The sequence below is a fragment of the Martes martes genome (assembly GCF_963455335.1).
Source record: "Martes martes genome assembly, chromosome: 16".
Lineage (NCBI taxonomy): Eukaryota > Metazoa > Chordata > Mammalia > Carnivora > Mustelidae > Martes > Martes martes.
The window spans coordinates 58,926,802-58,940,895 of NC_137904.1; the positions used below are offsets into that span (position 1 = coordinate 58,926,802).

Here is a 14,094-nt window from a genome sequence, read left to right on the forward strand (position 1 = left end):
AAGTGAGTCCTTCACCCTGAAAAGGAAAAGGATAAAAGGGAAAAGAATGTCAACGGGTTATATTTTCTAGTAAATTAAGAAGGTGGACAGGGAGGGACTGACCCCTCCCCTTCTGGAATAGTCTCTCTAGGAAGCACTTCTTCAAGCCCAAGGAGGCTTGATTTGAGATGTAAATTATTAAAGCCACTGCACACAACAAACAAATGGAGCACTTTAACCCAGAAAGAAATAAAAGCTGAATCGAACCACAGTCAGGGACATCCAAAGTCAACATCACAAACAATCTTGTGTTTACCCTGCTGCCCATTCAATGCCACTGTCAGAGCCAAACAGTGTTGGGGCCATGGGTCCAACCTCAGGAGACCCTGTCAATCACTATGCTTTTACATTTTTGGTGTTTTTTTATTTTTATGGCTTTGTAAGTCCAGCTAAAGTTGGCATCTCTTGATTGAGATGAGCCTTTCCAATGACTCTGAATGCTTGTCTTTGGAAAGTAGCTATTGTCCATTTTGAAACTATGGCATTTACAACTCATTCATCCATCCACCCATTCATTCATTCATTCATTGAGAGCCTGCTGAGTACCAGCTTCCAGGTATATGTATATTTTGTCTCTATTGCTTATGATTTTCTTCCAAATATAGCACCTGACCTTTCCAACTAACTCTCCCCACTACTTCCTGCAGGTACAAAAGTAGCCATTCCCTTCTTTCCCAAACTCTGCTTCTCTTGAAATGCTGTCCTGTCCAATGTCCCAGGGCCAAGTGCCAACTCTTCCCAAGGCATATGTCCAGACATTCTGATTTTTTTAATTTTTTTTTTAGACTCTCCCATACAGGAGACCCATTGTGTTACTCTCTCAAGAATCTGGTGCCAAAGAGAACTAAAAGTGCAGGGAATTTATTAAGGGAAATACCTATGAAAAAAGTGGGGTAGGGGCACCTGGGTGGCTCAATTGGTTAAGAGTCTGACTTTGGCTTAGGTCATGATCTCAGGGTCCTGGGATTGAGCCCCATGTGGGGCACCGCTCCACCGCTCAGCGGGGAGTCTGCTTGTCTCTCTCCTTCTGCCCCTCCCCCCATTCTTTCTCTCTCTCTCTCAAATACATAAAATATTTTTAAAAAAAATGAAGAAGTGGGGTAGAAGCCAGGAAAGGCAGGGAGACCCCACAGACCATGAGGCAGGTCTGACCCCAAGTGAAGGAGACCAATCTCTGGAAGGATCTGTAAAATCGTCCTCAAGCCAAATTCAGCCATAAGGGGAATCCTGTGTCTCCCAGAAACAGGCCTGCCTCAGTGTCCCTGCCACACTCTGCCTTTGGCTGGGAACTGCCCGTGATAAGGATGGCCTTGGTGCAAACACATCTACGGGGGACTCAGAGGACACAGTGGGGCCTCTCAGTCAGTTATGCCCCTATGGTGGGAAGTCTGAGAGGCAAATTCTCATGGTCACCTCAGATGTTCATTAAAGGGGGTGAAACAGGGTCCCTTCTATGTCTCTGCAGTGACTTCAATTAGGGAATCAAGGGTTCGGGGTGTGTGTGTGTGTGTGTGTGTGTGTGTGTGTGTGTGTGTTTAGAAGGAGCTCCCTCCCACAGCCACAAGGCCATCTCTGAAGTCCAACTCCCACTGCAGACTCTCATCCCTCTCTTGCTCCCTCTCAGACCATCCTGGTGGGTGACAGCGGCGTGGGGAAGACCTCTCTGCTGGTTCAGTTCGACCAGGGCAAGTTCATCCCAGGCTCCTTCTCGGCCACCGTGGGCATCGGATTCACAGTAAGTGCCCCCAGACTCCAGGGCCCTGGTGTGTCTCCGTCAGGGTCCCAGCAGGAAAGAGGTGGACGCTCACATTGGATCATTCAAGGTTTAATATGAAGGCTACTTACCAAGGTGGAGGCAGAGTGTTGGGGAACAGGGCGGGGGGGTCTTGGTGCAATGGCCGTGCATACTGCAGGGCCCCAGTTCCAGCCCTAGCCTAAAACACAACAAAAACAAAAACAAAAACAAACAAACAACAACAACAAAAAAAAAAAAACCCACGAGAGGAGCGAACTACTCCCAGAACCCAGGGACAAAATCCTGCATGGGGAGGGCTGGCTACCAGGAGCTCTGACCCTCAGTGAAGAAACACACGCACTCCCCACCCTCCTGGGAGCTCGCCAGGGCTGCAAGTCAGCTCCCTCCTACCGTGCTCCCTTCCTGCTCTCCCATCTCCTCCTGGGCCTCCCCACTGGCTAGACCCAACCAGAAACTAGAAAGAATATCTTGATACAGTTTGCTCAGGTCCTCCTTCCAGGGCAAGAAGAATGTGGAGAGGCAAAGGGATGACTTCAGATTTTAAGTACAGTCCAAATTTAACACTGTTGTGTGGGTCCTAGGGAACTGGCAGACCAAGAACTAAAGTTTTATTCTTAGCACTCTGTCTCTCCCTGCATATCCTCAGGATCAGGGTGGAGCAGAACACAGGGCCTGTGGGACCACACTTAGGGCTGGGATGCAGCAGCATCACACTTGGTGGGAAGAGGCAAGAGGACCCCAGAAACTGGGCTTGACCGTTGGATCACAGGAAGGAAGGCAAGGACACCTGATGGCCAGGGATTCAGACTAAAGCAGAAATGAAAGCCTGGCCAGCGTGTGTGCCAGGGGCCTGGAATCCAACCCGAGACACCAGCGCCCAGTGTTTGCTCATGACCAGCCTCCAGAGTTCTGGGAAGGGCAGGGCTGAGTCCCAGGAGAGCAAGGTTGCCCAGGAAATTCCTGAGACCTGGGACCAGGCTACCATGCCAGGCACTCCCCCCACCAGGGGCCTGTTCCCCATCTGCCCCTCAGCACACGAGGTCACAGGGGGCCCTCACAGCCACCAGCCATCTCCCCCCACTCCACGCCCATCCTGCCACCTGTCAGACTCGGAGGGCAGACAGTGGGGTGGACGTGGGTGTGGATGTGGTTGGGAACGCTCTGATTCACACTCCACAGACGCATAAGGGTGGGACCTCCAAATTTTGCCACTAGCCTGATAAGAAAAATGTGGCATCTGGCCTCTAAGAAGGAAGAAAGAATGTGGTCAGACAGAGATCCTGAAGCAGGCTGACACAGGACAGGCCTGGCTCCCCCAAACCGACCACAGGACAAAGGACGGTCTTGGTCAAGCCGACAACACAAACCAGAGCTGGAAGTCAGAAGCCCACCTTCCCCTCCGCAGGCTCTAGGAGGGGCTCCGTCCTGGCCTCCTCCAGCTTCTGGCGGCTCCCGACAATCCTTGGTACCTCTTGGCTTGTAGCTGCAGCACCGCAGTCTCCAGCTCTGTCTTCGCAGAGCCTCTCCTCCCTGTGTGTCCGCTCGTCTTCTTACAGGGACACCAGTCGTACTGGATTAAGGACCCACCCGACTTCTGTACGACTTCATCTCAACTAGTCACATCTGCAAAGACCCCCCTTCCAAATAAGGTCCCATTCTGAGGGACTGGGGGTTAGGACAGCCACAGATGCTTTGAGGGACGTAATGCAACCCATTGCAGGGAAAGGGGAGCAAGGGCCACGCCACCTCCTCGCTCTGCTCTCATTTCTCGTCGCCCATTACCCTCTTGCTCTGAAAGCCACTGCCCCTGCAGGGCTCCTGTGTGAGCACTTAAGAGCTCAGAGTGGGATGCGGTGTTATTCGCAGCAGGTGACTCTGGCAACCAAACAGCAGGCGATTACACACATCTGCAGGGTACCAGACAGCTTCTCGGCTCCCATAGCTGGCTCTCTGAGGCCCAGCGCCGGAAAACAGCTCCAGCCGCTGCCAAAAATCACAGGGCTAGGGGCACATGGACACACAGTCCCCACCAGGCCTATAGTCTCCGACAAGCCACACCTGCTTGTCTTACCCCCAACACCTAGGTCAAGGGGTGCAGGTGCCCCTCCCCCCTACGCACCCTCCGTCTGTCCCTTTGTAATATGGCCACGGAGCCCCTGCAGCCTACCAGGGACAAAACCGCTCACACTCCCACTCTCTGTCACCAGGAGCTGCAGGATTGCTGGGATGTCCTGCTTAAAATGATCCGCGACTTCATGAATTCATTTAATACCAAACATTTAAGGCCTGCTTCAGGCCAGGGGACCAGGGCCTGGGGTCCAGGGCCAGGCTGCATAAGGCCAGCCCCGCCTTCAGGAGTTCCCAGATTGGGAGGTGTGGGGGGGCGGGGAGGCGGCTTTCCCAGGATGGCTCATTCTGGGCGCAGCCCAACAGGTCAGGGAGAAATGAAAGGTGATCTACACTATAAAGGGTCAAAGTCCTAGCACCCCGCTAGGGACCGTGAGAAACCACAGTGTAAATGTGGGGCAAGGTGAGTTTCAGTGGGTGAATAAAATCATATTCAGATGAGCTCGCGTTGGGGTGCATTAGCAAAAGCAAAACTGCCTGAGCGCCTTCCTCACCGTGCACGTCTTCTCTCAAAAGCAGCGCCCAGCCGCTCTCTGGAGTCCCCGGCCCACAATCGCGACCCAGGGACACCCGTCGGCCTCCAGCTGACCGGGGCTCGGGCGCCGCCTGCAGGCCGCGCTGTGCAGCGGCAGCGAAAACCGGGGCGCCTGGCCGCGGGGTCCCGCAGACGCCCGACCCTGCGAGGCAGGCTGGATTTCCAGGGACCGTTACCCGGGGAACCTAACCCGGGCCGCGGGCGACCTTGGGGGACCGGTCCTGGGGCTGGATTTGGCCCGTCTCCCCAGAGCGCGATGCCCGGCCAGTTTGCTCGGGGCCCGCCTGCCCTGCCCCCGAGGCGCTGACCCTGCGGTCGTGCGCGCCCTCGCGAGCCAGCCTTCTAGGGGCAGGTGTCGTCTGGGTGGCCGGACGGAGGGAGGAGCCTGTCGGGGTCCGGGCCGGGGCGGTGGAGGGTGGGAGGATGAGGTGGAGCCTAAAGCGGGGCGGTCCCTGCGCTGTCCCTCGCCCGCCACCAGCCCCAGCTCACCTCGGTCCAGGGGACATGACGGGCATGTCTGGCGCCGCTGTCACTCGGGATGGAGAGGCCCCCGAGGACTCCCCGCCCTGCAGTCCGAGCTACGATGTCACGGGCAAGGTGGGTGGGCACTGCGTCCAACGCTGGGGACTCCCCAGCCTGCTCTGAGGGCCACCCTTTCCCCACGCCCTTTGCTCTGAGACCCCGGTCCAACCCCCTTTCTGGCTGCGTCTGCTTTGGACTCAGCCCTTCCCCCAAGGAGCCGGGTCTCCCCGAGCAGGGAGGAAGGGTGGAGACTGCCCCTGGCTCTAGCCCTAGTCTAGGGCTCTGGGCTGGCTCAGCAAGGGTGGGGAGAGGGGAGTTAGAAGGACTGAAGGGCTCCCCACACGGCGGACCCCAACCCCATTTTCTTTTGCTGCACCCTGACTGCTATGATCTCCCGGAACCCCGTGCTTCTCCGTACGGGGTAAGTGCACAGCCCTCCTGGGCCCAGGCACCCCCAAATGCTGGAATATGGGGATGCCTGGAGACGCGGAGGGGACGCCCCCTGGCGGCGGAGCAATTGTGGTTAATGCCTTTTCCCCAGCGGAGCTCCCCGCGGAGACCGAGCATCCCATGCCAAACTCTTAGGCCCTAAGCGCCGTAGGTCCCCGGGTGCCCCCAAGCCCCACCACCTCCTTTCTGCTCCCGCAGCCATTTCCTCCCGCCTTCTTCCCGGAGGGTGTTGCTAACCAACATGCAGCCCTGCCTGAGAATTTTTAGAACCTGGGAAAGATTCTCTTGGTTAGTCCCAAGTCCCCTGCAGGCTAGCTTAGGTCACCTCGCTGGGGCTGGATCCCTCTGCGGGGGGCAGCCCTGGACAGAAGCAGGTGAGGGAGGCGATGGACTCTGGTCTGTCTGACCTCCCTCTGGGCCCCTGGAGGAAGCAGGGACCGGGAACCCTGAACGAGGGGCCGAGGGAGGACAGAGCTTCCACTCTTCCTCTGTAAGGTTGGGGAGGAGTGAGGGGCGCCCTATGTCATGCTGCAGGGCCTTGAAGGAGACCGGCCTCTTCCTGTCCCTTGGGGCCTTCGCCACCCCCACCCCAGGCTCTCCCTCACTAGGAGCTGGGGCCTCTACCCCCCCAGTCTTTCAGGGGAAGCCACTCTGCAAGTCACCCACCCAGAGCCGTTGAGATAGGGCTGTGTGTGGGCTGGTGGCAGGAAATGGGCCCCTGTGCCTTCAGGGGAGGGGGAGCTGCTAAGGCCCAGGCCCCAGGCTGGTGGGGACCGCCTGACCTCCTGGCCTGAGAAGCCAGCTGGCCTGTTTGCCTAGGAGGTGGCAAGGCTGGGCAGTTGTGTTTGGTGGTATCGCCTGGCTGGGGGGTGGGGGTTGGTGAGCATCTTTCGTTCAAGACAGCTGTGATCTGAAAAGTTTGCAGGAGTTCACCCTCCCTCCTTCCTCCTCAGGGGCCAGGACACAGGAGCCAGGGAGAAGTGCTGGCTCCAGAGGGCTCCCCGGCCTGCAGCCCTCCATCTCCCCCGGGCCAGGCAGCATCTGTGGGAGGAGCCTGGCAGGAGCTCCTTGGGCCAAATTAGAGGGAATGGGGACCACAGGCAGGGAGTACCCAGCCCCAGGCCACTCTTCCCTGAGTCTCAGGCACTTGACATCAGCATTTTTGGTCTAAGTCATTAACAGACTCCAAAGAGTCCTCAGTGAAATTATCCTTCCTCCCTTCTAGCCACTGTGGAAACCACGCCTTAGAACAGTTAAGGAATCTTCCCAAAGTCCCCCAGTAGCCATTTACAAGCCAGGACCCCGGCCTTCACGTGCCTTTTGCTCAGTCCCCTTCCCTTTCCACCAAAGTTAGCTAATCCTAGTACCCCGTGCCCACAGCAGGAATGCCTTTGGGCTCCACTGTCAAGGTCAGAGCCTCAAAAATAACTCAAACCTAGTCCCTGCTCAACCCATTAAGTATCTAACGAGCCAACTGGGAAAATTCCAGCATTAGAGCCAGACCTCCGTTCTCCAAGCTTGAGGAATGACTGGACAGAAGGCTCCCTCTCCCTGTCCCCACTTGTCTTGGCCCTGAAAGAAGATCATGAGCAGAGACTGACCAGACAACACGAGGGCAGGGACACACCCCACCCACATTCCCTCCCCTAAAGTGACCCAGAGATGCTAATTTGCATCCATCTGTCCTACCTGGGAGGTTTCTGCAGAAGGAAATTCAGACTCATCGTCTCCCTGTTTCGGTATAAATTTCAATCCTCCCTAGTTCATGCAACCCTTTTATAAACATAAAATGTCATTAGAGACTTTCAGATAAATTATGTGACCGGAAAAAGAAAAGAAAACAACAGCAGTGGTAATTTTAGAACGTGCCTTTGCATACAACAGTGCCCGCCCCTATCAGATCTGATAGCCTCCCTTGGTGATAATCCCTGTCCATGGTATTAACACTTCCTTTCTGGAAGTGGTGGTTCTTTGGGGCCACCGAGCACATCTGCTGACTTGTGAGTGCTGAGGTCTCAACGCAGGCTTCCAGGAAACTGGGTGAGGACAGGAGAGTCAGAGGGAGGGCCTGAGAAATGAGCTGAGCCAAGGAGTAGAGAGGAGAGAAAGGGTGAAGGCAACATCCGGCTTTCTAGAAGCAGGTGGCCCTCAGTACAGACAGCAGCCTTCCCTGGCCCTCTGGCCCTCTGCCCCTCTTTCCAGGGTTTCGCCCTGGAAGCCCAGAAATTTGCCCCAACTCCCTAGTAACTGCCTCTGCCCCCCCCCCCCCATCTCCTAGGTGATGCTTCTGGGAGACTCAGGCGTTGGCAAAACCTGTTTGCTGATCCAATTCAAAGACGGGGCCTTCCTGTCCGGGACCTTCATAGCCACGGTCGGCATAGACTTCAGGGTGAGGTGGCGGCAGGCTCTTCCTCCCAGCAGCAAGCCGGGGCAGGCCAGGGCTCAGGCACAGCGCGCTGTCCTCTCCGGCTCTGGCTCCTCAAAGCCACTGTGGGTCACTCCCCAGAGGGCACCCAGGGGTGCTACCCCTTGGGACCACAGAGGGGGCCAGGTTCAAGGAGTCCAGGCATGGTGGGGGGCTCTCTGCCCACCTACAGAATCTGAGCAATGACACACTGAGTCTTAAAATTCTGCCCCAGAGCAGGGCGGACACATCCCAGGGTGGGAGCTGAGTTTCCTGGCCTTCCGCTGTCTTGCTCATTGCCCTCTGAGCTGGGCCCCTCTGGCAAGGACTCAGGGGTCAACAGGTCTTTCTGGAGTTCCTGGAAGCACCCCACTGCACTGGGTTGAAAAGCCAAGCTCATCAGCCTCCCTCCCTGTGGTCTCGAGGAACCCACCCTTACAAACCCGCGTCAGGGCTGTATAGCGCTCTGCCACTCTCCACCCACAGGGTCCAGGACAGTAAGGTCTAATCCAGGTGGGGGGTGGGGGGGGAGGAAGGCTATGCAGACGCCGGCTGCCTCCCTCCCAATGGGAAGAAACCGAAGCTTCACTTCGGAGAACTAGTGAACAGCTAGAAGGAAAGACCACCCTACAGACCCAACCTCTGCTGTGCCCAGGATGTGCGGGGTGGAGGAGGCGGGCATCTTATCTCTAAGGGCTTGGTTCTGCAGGCTGGGGCTGAGCTCCAGGAGGCACGGATGAAACTGGGAAAGAGGCGGGGCCCCCAGTGTCCAGCCCTGAGTCACTTGCTGAAGTCGGGAGAGTCAGGCCCTGGCATGTTGTAAGAGGAGCAGACGAGTCCCCAGAAGAACTCTGCCATGGGGCGGGGTGGGGGGGGGGAGCTTCTGGAGACGGGGTCCTGCTGCTCTGAAGAGGAAATCTGACTGGAGATGTCTCTGGGGCTCACTGCACCCCCTTGAGCCCCGGGAAGCCACCAGAACAGAACCTCTGCCACTCTGTAGGACGTCAAGGATCCAAGCCTTCCCCGCCGTCCAAACCCACCCTCCCCCTGCCCCTGTCTCTTTCAGAACAAGGTGGTGACCGTGGATGGTGTGCGGGTGAAGCTGCAGGTGAGACAAAACTCCGGATCGGCCGCGGAAGGGGGAGGATGGAGGGCCCGCCCCTGCTCTGCACCCGCCCCTGCTCTGCACCCGCCCCTGCTCAGCACCCAAACCGCAGGAGGCCTACAGCCCTGCCCTGAGCCTGGGGCAATTTCCTGTGGGGCCCAGAGGAAACAGCTTTTGTGCTTTTGTTTGTTCGGAGGGCGGCCCAAAAATCAGTTCCCAGGTACACTCTCTACCGTCAAAGGGTCAAAGGCCACTCGCTCCACGTGCCTGCAGACGGACATGCCTTGCTCCAGCTCCTCTCCAGTCTCCCAGGTCTCATCTGCTCGGGGAGACTGGACGCCCCCAAGCCCTGGGCTAGAGAAGAGGCCGCAGCCTGAATGAGCTCGTGAGCTCCGTAACACCACCACGGACATCATCGGATGTTGGGAAGGCCCTGAGCCCCTAGAGCAGGAAGCATCCCCTGCCACACACACAGCTGTCGGACTCCAGCGTGGGTTCCCTCCGCGCAGCCCGGTCCCGGCGCACTGCCTCCCTCTGACCGTCTGTCCATCCCTTCCTAGATCTGGGATACAGCCGGGCAGGAGCGGTTCCGCAGTGTCACCCATGCTTATTACCGAGATGCCCAGGGTAAGCCCTTCCCCAGCCTACCTGGGAGACCCACCCTTCTGCCCCACGTCCCCTGTATGATCTCTCTCTCCCCCTGCAGCCTTGCTCCTGCTCTATGACATCACCAACAAGTCTTCTTTCGACAATATCCGGGTAGGTCCCCTTCACGAGCCACCCAGCAGCAGCCAAGGCGGGCCCTCCGAGAGCGAGGACTGCTTCCTGCTTTGTGGGGAAGGGGGCAGAGCAGGGAACACTGCCGCCTTTTTAAAAACACCTGTGCTGTGACTCAGAAGGAATAAGCGGCCGCTGGGCATTTGGTCGGCCTGTGGGTGGGAAGGCCAGGCAGGCCTCTGGGTGCCTGTGCCACCTGCTCAGTCCTGGCTGTGTCTCGTGAGTGCAGCTCCTGACAGAGTTCGCCCAGTACTGAGCTCCGCCCTGGACAACTACCCAGGTGGCAAAGACAGTGATTCAGTGAGCAGGTCTGTCCTCACCAAACTATTGCAGAGTAGGGATAAAAAGTCATTAAGTACAAGCACTGAGCGCATACAGCACCATAAGCGTTTCACATCTCCCTGATTTCAGGGGATTGGCAAGCACATGGTGGGCGGGGGGCGCTCGGGGACCAAAACACGTAGATATAAAGCAGCTTATACAGAGAATGGAAATCCACAGCACGTGCATTGCCACCTCCAACTTCAACTCCATGCTCCTGGTAGACATCACTAATCCATCACAGTCTTTTCGATCACTAAGCCCTTATGTGTCACTAGAATCCTCCGTGAGTCACTCCGGGAAATCGCTGGGGACTACCAGCTGATCTAGGAGATAAAGCTCTGCCATCTGCATCTTCCATAGAACGGGGAGTTGCACACTTGGGGTTGGGTCAAGGAAGGCTGATCGGGACCAGAGAGGCCAGAACAAAGAGGCAGATAAGAGAAGGCAGGCGGCCTGTGAGTAGCCCAGTGAAAACTAAACAGGCAGGAGAAGGACGGGGCAGAGGGAGGGGAGAAGGCCTTGTTCTCAGGCACAGCCTGGCTCAGCTCACCCTCTCCCACAGGCCTGGCTCACTGAGATTCATGAGTACGCCCAGAGGGATGTGGTGATCATGCTGCTGGGCAACAAGGTGAGGGAGCCCATCCCTGCGCCTCCCCTCTCACGAGCCCCACACAAGCCCCAAGAGGGTTAGTTGCATGTCCTTCCAGCAGAGGATTCTTCCCAGACTCCAGGTCAGGGGTCAGACCTATTTGGCAGCTTCAGCCCATCTCATCTGCCCTCTTAACGCTTTGGAAATGGCCCCCTCCGGGGAAAGCCCAAGCTGCCATCTGAGAGACCCAGGGTTGCCCAGACGCTCAGCCCCCACTAGATCCCAGTAAAGTAGTCACAGATGAAGAGCTAAAACCCGAGTCCCAACTACTGTCGCCCCTCTGAGGCTGGTCACCACACCCCTCCAGAGGAGAGTGTCCCATCTCCCCAAGTGGCAGTGGGATCCCCTGGCTGGGAGTTGGGTAACTCAGGCTGAGCCAGGCAGAAACCCTGGCTCCAAGCCAATCATACCACCCGCAGTCCCACAGGCCACCAGCAGAGGGCAGGCGGTGGCTCCTCCTCCTGCGGGGAAAGGGGCCAGCCCAGGCAGGAGAGGGGCCGGCTGGGGTGGAGGTTTCCTTCCCCAGAGTGACCCACCTGGGCTTGACAGGCAGATGTGAGCAATGAAAGGGTGATCCGTTCGGAGGACGGAGAGACACTGGCCAGGGTAAGTGACTGCCCGTGGGCAGGACGAGGGGTGGGGGCCGCCAGAGGCTGGCCCTGAGGACATTCTCTTCCTGGCAGGAGTACGGAGTTCCCTTCATGGAGACCAGCGCCAAGACGGGCATGAATGTGGAGTTAGCTTTTCTGGCCATTGCCAAGTAAGAGCTGAGCACGGATGGGAATCATGTGGGGCGGGGTGGCACCATCTGGGAATCCAGGATTGCCTGGCCGCTGGCCCAGCCCCTGTCCCTACAGGCGTTGGGCCTCCTAGGTCCAGTAGCCCCGGGCCATGGGAGTGGGAAGGGTGCAGTTCCTCACTCCCTGCCCAGCCCACTGCTTCTTCCTCTTCAAGGGAGCTGAAGTACAGAGCCCTGTGGCAGCCCGATGGGCCCCACTTCCAGATCCGAGACTTTGTGGAGTCCCAGAAGAAACAGCCCAGCTGCTGCTCCTTCTTATGAATCCCAAAGGGGCTGAAAGGAGGCTCCAGAGGCCCCCACGGATGCAGCCTTCTCCCCCAGATCTGGTTTATTCTGAACGGATGGGAATCGGGGGACCCAGGGCACAGCCCCTTCCCAAGAGGGAGCTGTACTCCCACTCTTACCTTAGTTCCTGTAGCTTCCCTACGTCCTGGGGGAGGGTAAAGTATTTATTTCACTTTAATGATACATAATGTAATACAAAAAAGGAGGGGTGGGCACCAGAAAACCAAGAGACAGAACTGGTGGTCCTTTTGCCTTCTGGTACTAGGACTTAGGGGCCCCAGGCTCCCTCCTTGCCTTGACAAAGGTGGTATTCTCCAGCTCAGCACCAGAGGGCAGTGATGCACTTCTGCAGCAGGAGGGCAGGCCGTGACCCCACTGGGGCCCTCACCTTAGCTGGAGAGGTGCAGCTGATCACGGCTTTACTTCCTCCAGCTCCCCCTGAATGTCTTCCCCAGTAAGATGCGCCCCTGTGCCAGACCAAGGCTCAGGGAAGATAATCGATGTGGAGATTGGGCAGTGACGGAGCTCTGTGGGTTAGGGAGAGAGGAGTAGCACAGACTAGGTCTGTATTGGCTGCCTCTGGCCTTACTAGCCCCACTCTGGGATGTACCCCTTTTCCTCCAGCCCACAGAGTGAACACATTTGGTTCCTGTTCTCTAGACCTCAGGTGCCAGGGGGAAGCCCCTCTTTTCCCCCTCCCCCAAATCCCTGGTGGAGGGATCTCTACCTTTTTGCTTGTGCCCTTAGACTCCTAAGGTCACAGCTAGGGAAAGGTTTTTCTCCTGTCTCAACACTTTGGAGATAGGCAGCCCCACAGGCTACTTCAAGCAGCTCCAGTGTTTCTACTGAGTTAAGAATCCGATAAGGAGGAGCGCCTGACTCTTGGAGCAGGTGGGAGGCAGAACCAGGCAAACCTCACCCCACACATATCACCCCCCCCAACCCAAGCGTGGTCTCCTCCCTGACCACCATGCCTTTTCCCTTCAGACAGACACCACCATAGCCAAAACCGCTTTATGTCCCTTCCCATGAGCCAGGTTAAGGAGTAAGAGGTCACCCATTTCTGGGTAAATGAACACAATATGTATAAAACAAAGTCACGTGGGTAAGATTGGGTTAAGGAGAGAGGCGGCAAGGAGTTTATGTGGGGCCAAGGTCACCTGTCCCACAAAACCCTGACCCTGGCCATCAGAGATGAACAGGAGACATGTGGGTCATGACCTGGAGGAGAATAAGAAGTACACACTGCACATTTCTAAGGCTACTGCATTTGCTTTCAAGGCAGAAATCTTGCTCTCTGAGCAGAGTCAGCAGCTCCGACTTGGGCCTGATAAGGAAGCTCTCCAAGGCTTCTCCCATTCGGAGCAGGGAGGAGCCTGACCTTGCTGGGCTCTTCTGGGGCCCAAGGCAGGTCGCAGGCATTCCAATCACACAGGCTGGCTCTGGGCCTCTAGCATTTGTGTTTTCAGAATTAAACTGCAGAATTGGGAAAGCACGCCCTGTCTGTTGCTTCTTTGAGGTGCGCTTGGAGAGGGGGCAGGGGAGAGAATGTTGACTGTTACTGCATGTTGGGGGAACGGTCATTGACTGCCCACATCATTTGATCTTCATCCATCAATGCTCCCAACTGCTCACCTCACCCTTAAAAGACTGCTCCCCAACTTCTGTGAGCAGCCTTTCATCTGCAAGAAACTGAAAGAAGGTTTGTCTTAAGGTCCCATTCGGGCTCTTTTTTCCCCCCTATTGAAAAAAGTCAGGGCTCCTTTCCCTCTGCCCTGTACTCAAGAGGTTGGTTACCTGACTCTGTTCTGCCTCTCTTCCCCCACTTACTGGCCAAACGCGGAGGCCAGTGCTCACACCCTTGCCCTCCTGGCCTGTTTCCAGTGGGCAGCCCCGGGAAGCCTGGGCGCCCTACTGAGCCCTCATACTGTCCCAGCGAGGATGAGAGCCCGCACGCCTGTAAGCGTGCGTCCTTGGACAACGCAAAACCCACGAACGGGAAAATATCGTTATTCAAACAACCTTATTGGGTCGGAGGTGGACCTAGTCTTACTCGTAAGGCTTCTGGGACCCCACCGCCCCGGAGCTGGAGCGGTTTCCCCGGCAACAGCCGCTCCCCACTCCCTACCCTCCCAACCCCTCACTGGAGTACACAAGAGGATTTAGCTAAAGGTCGTTAAAACGTTAAGAGTCCTTTATCCGTGGGTTGGCTTGCCTCAATCCCCGCCAAAGGGAGAGAAAACCAGAAGCCTAAGGGCCCCTCCGCCCAGTACCGGGAACTCGCCCCGCCCCCCGCCTCAACTTCGGCCACTTGGTAACAAA

At 57.0% G+C, this 14,094-nt stretch overlaps 1 protein-coding gene across 2 annotated transcripts in view; it reads left to right on the forward strand.

Annotated features, from left to right (window-relative positions):
• RAB37 (RAB37, member RAS oncogene family) overlaps positions 1-13,267 on the forward strand; it is a gene marked incomplete at its 5' end in the record, with an annotated part of 56,189 nt that extends 42,922 nt beyond the window's left edge. The window contains 9 exons of one of the 2 annotated variants that reach the window (XM_080826183.1): positions 4,951-5,054; positions 7,708-7,818; positions 8,900-8,941; positions 9,499-9,565; positions 9,645-9,697; positions 10,602-10,667; positions 11,238-11,294; positions 11,372-11,448; positions 11,643-13,267. In XM_080826183.1, the coding sequence (XP_080682309.1) occupies positions 4,962-5,054; positions 7,708-7,818; positions 8,900-8,941; positions 9,499-9,565; positions 9,645-9,697; positions 10,602-10,667; positions 11,238-11,294; positions 11,372-11,448; positions 11,643-11,748 (672 nt within the window). In that variant the 3' untranslated portion in view covers positions 11,749-13,267. Of the gene's footprint in view, positions 1-1,663; positions 1,775-4,950; positions 5,055-7,707; positions 7,819-8,899; positions 8,942-9,498; positions 9,566-9,644; positions 9,698-10,601; positions 10,668-11,237; positions 11,295-11,371; positions 11,449-11,642 lie in introns of those variants that run through there. The other variant, XM_080826184.1, reaches the window with a different exon arrangement.
• Between the last annotated feature and the right edge of the window lie 827 nt (positions 13,268-14,094).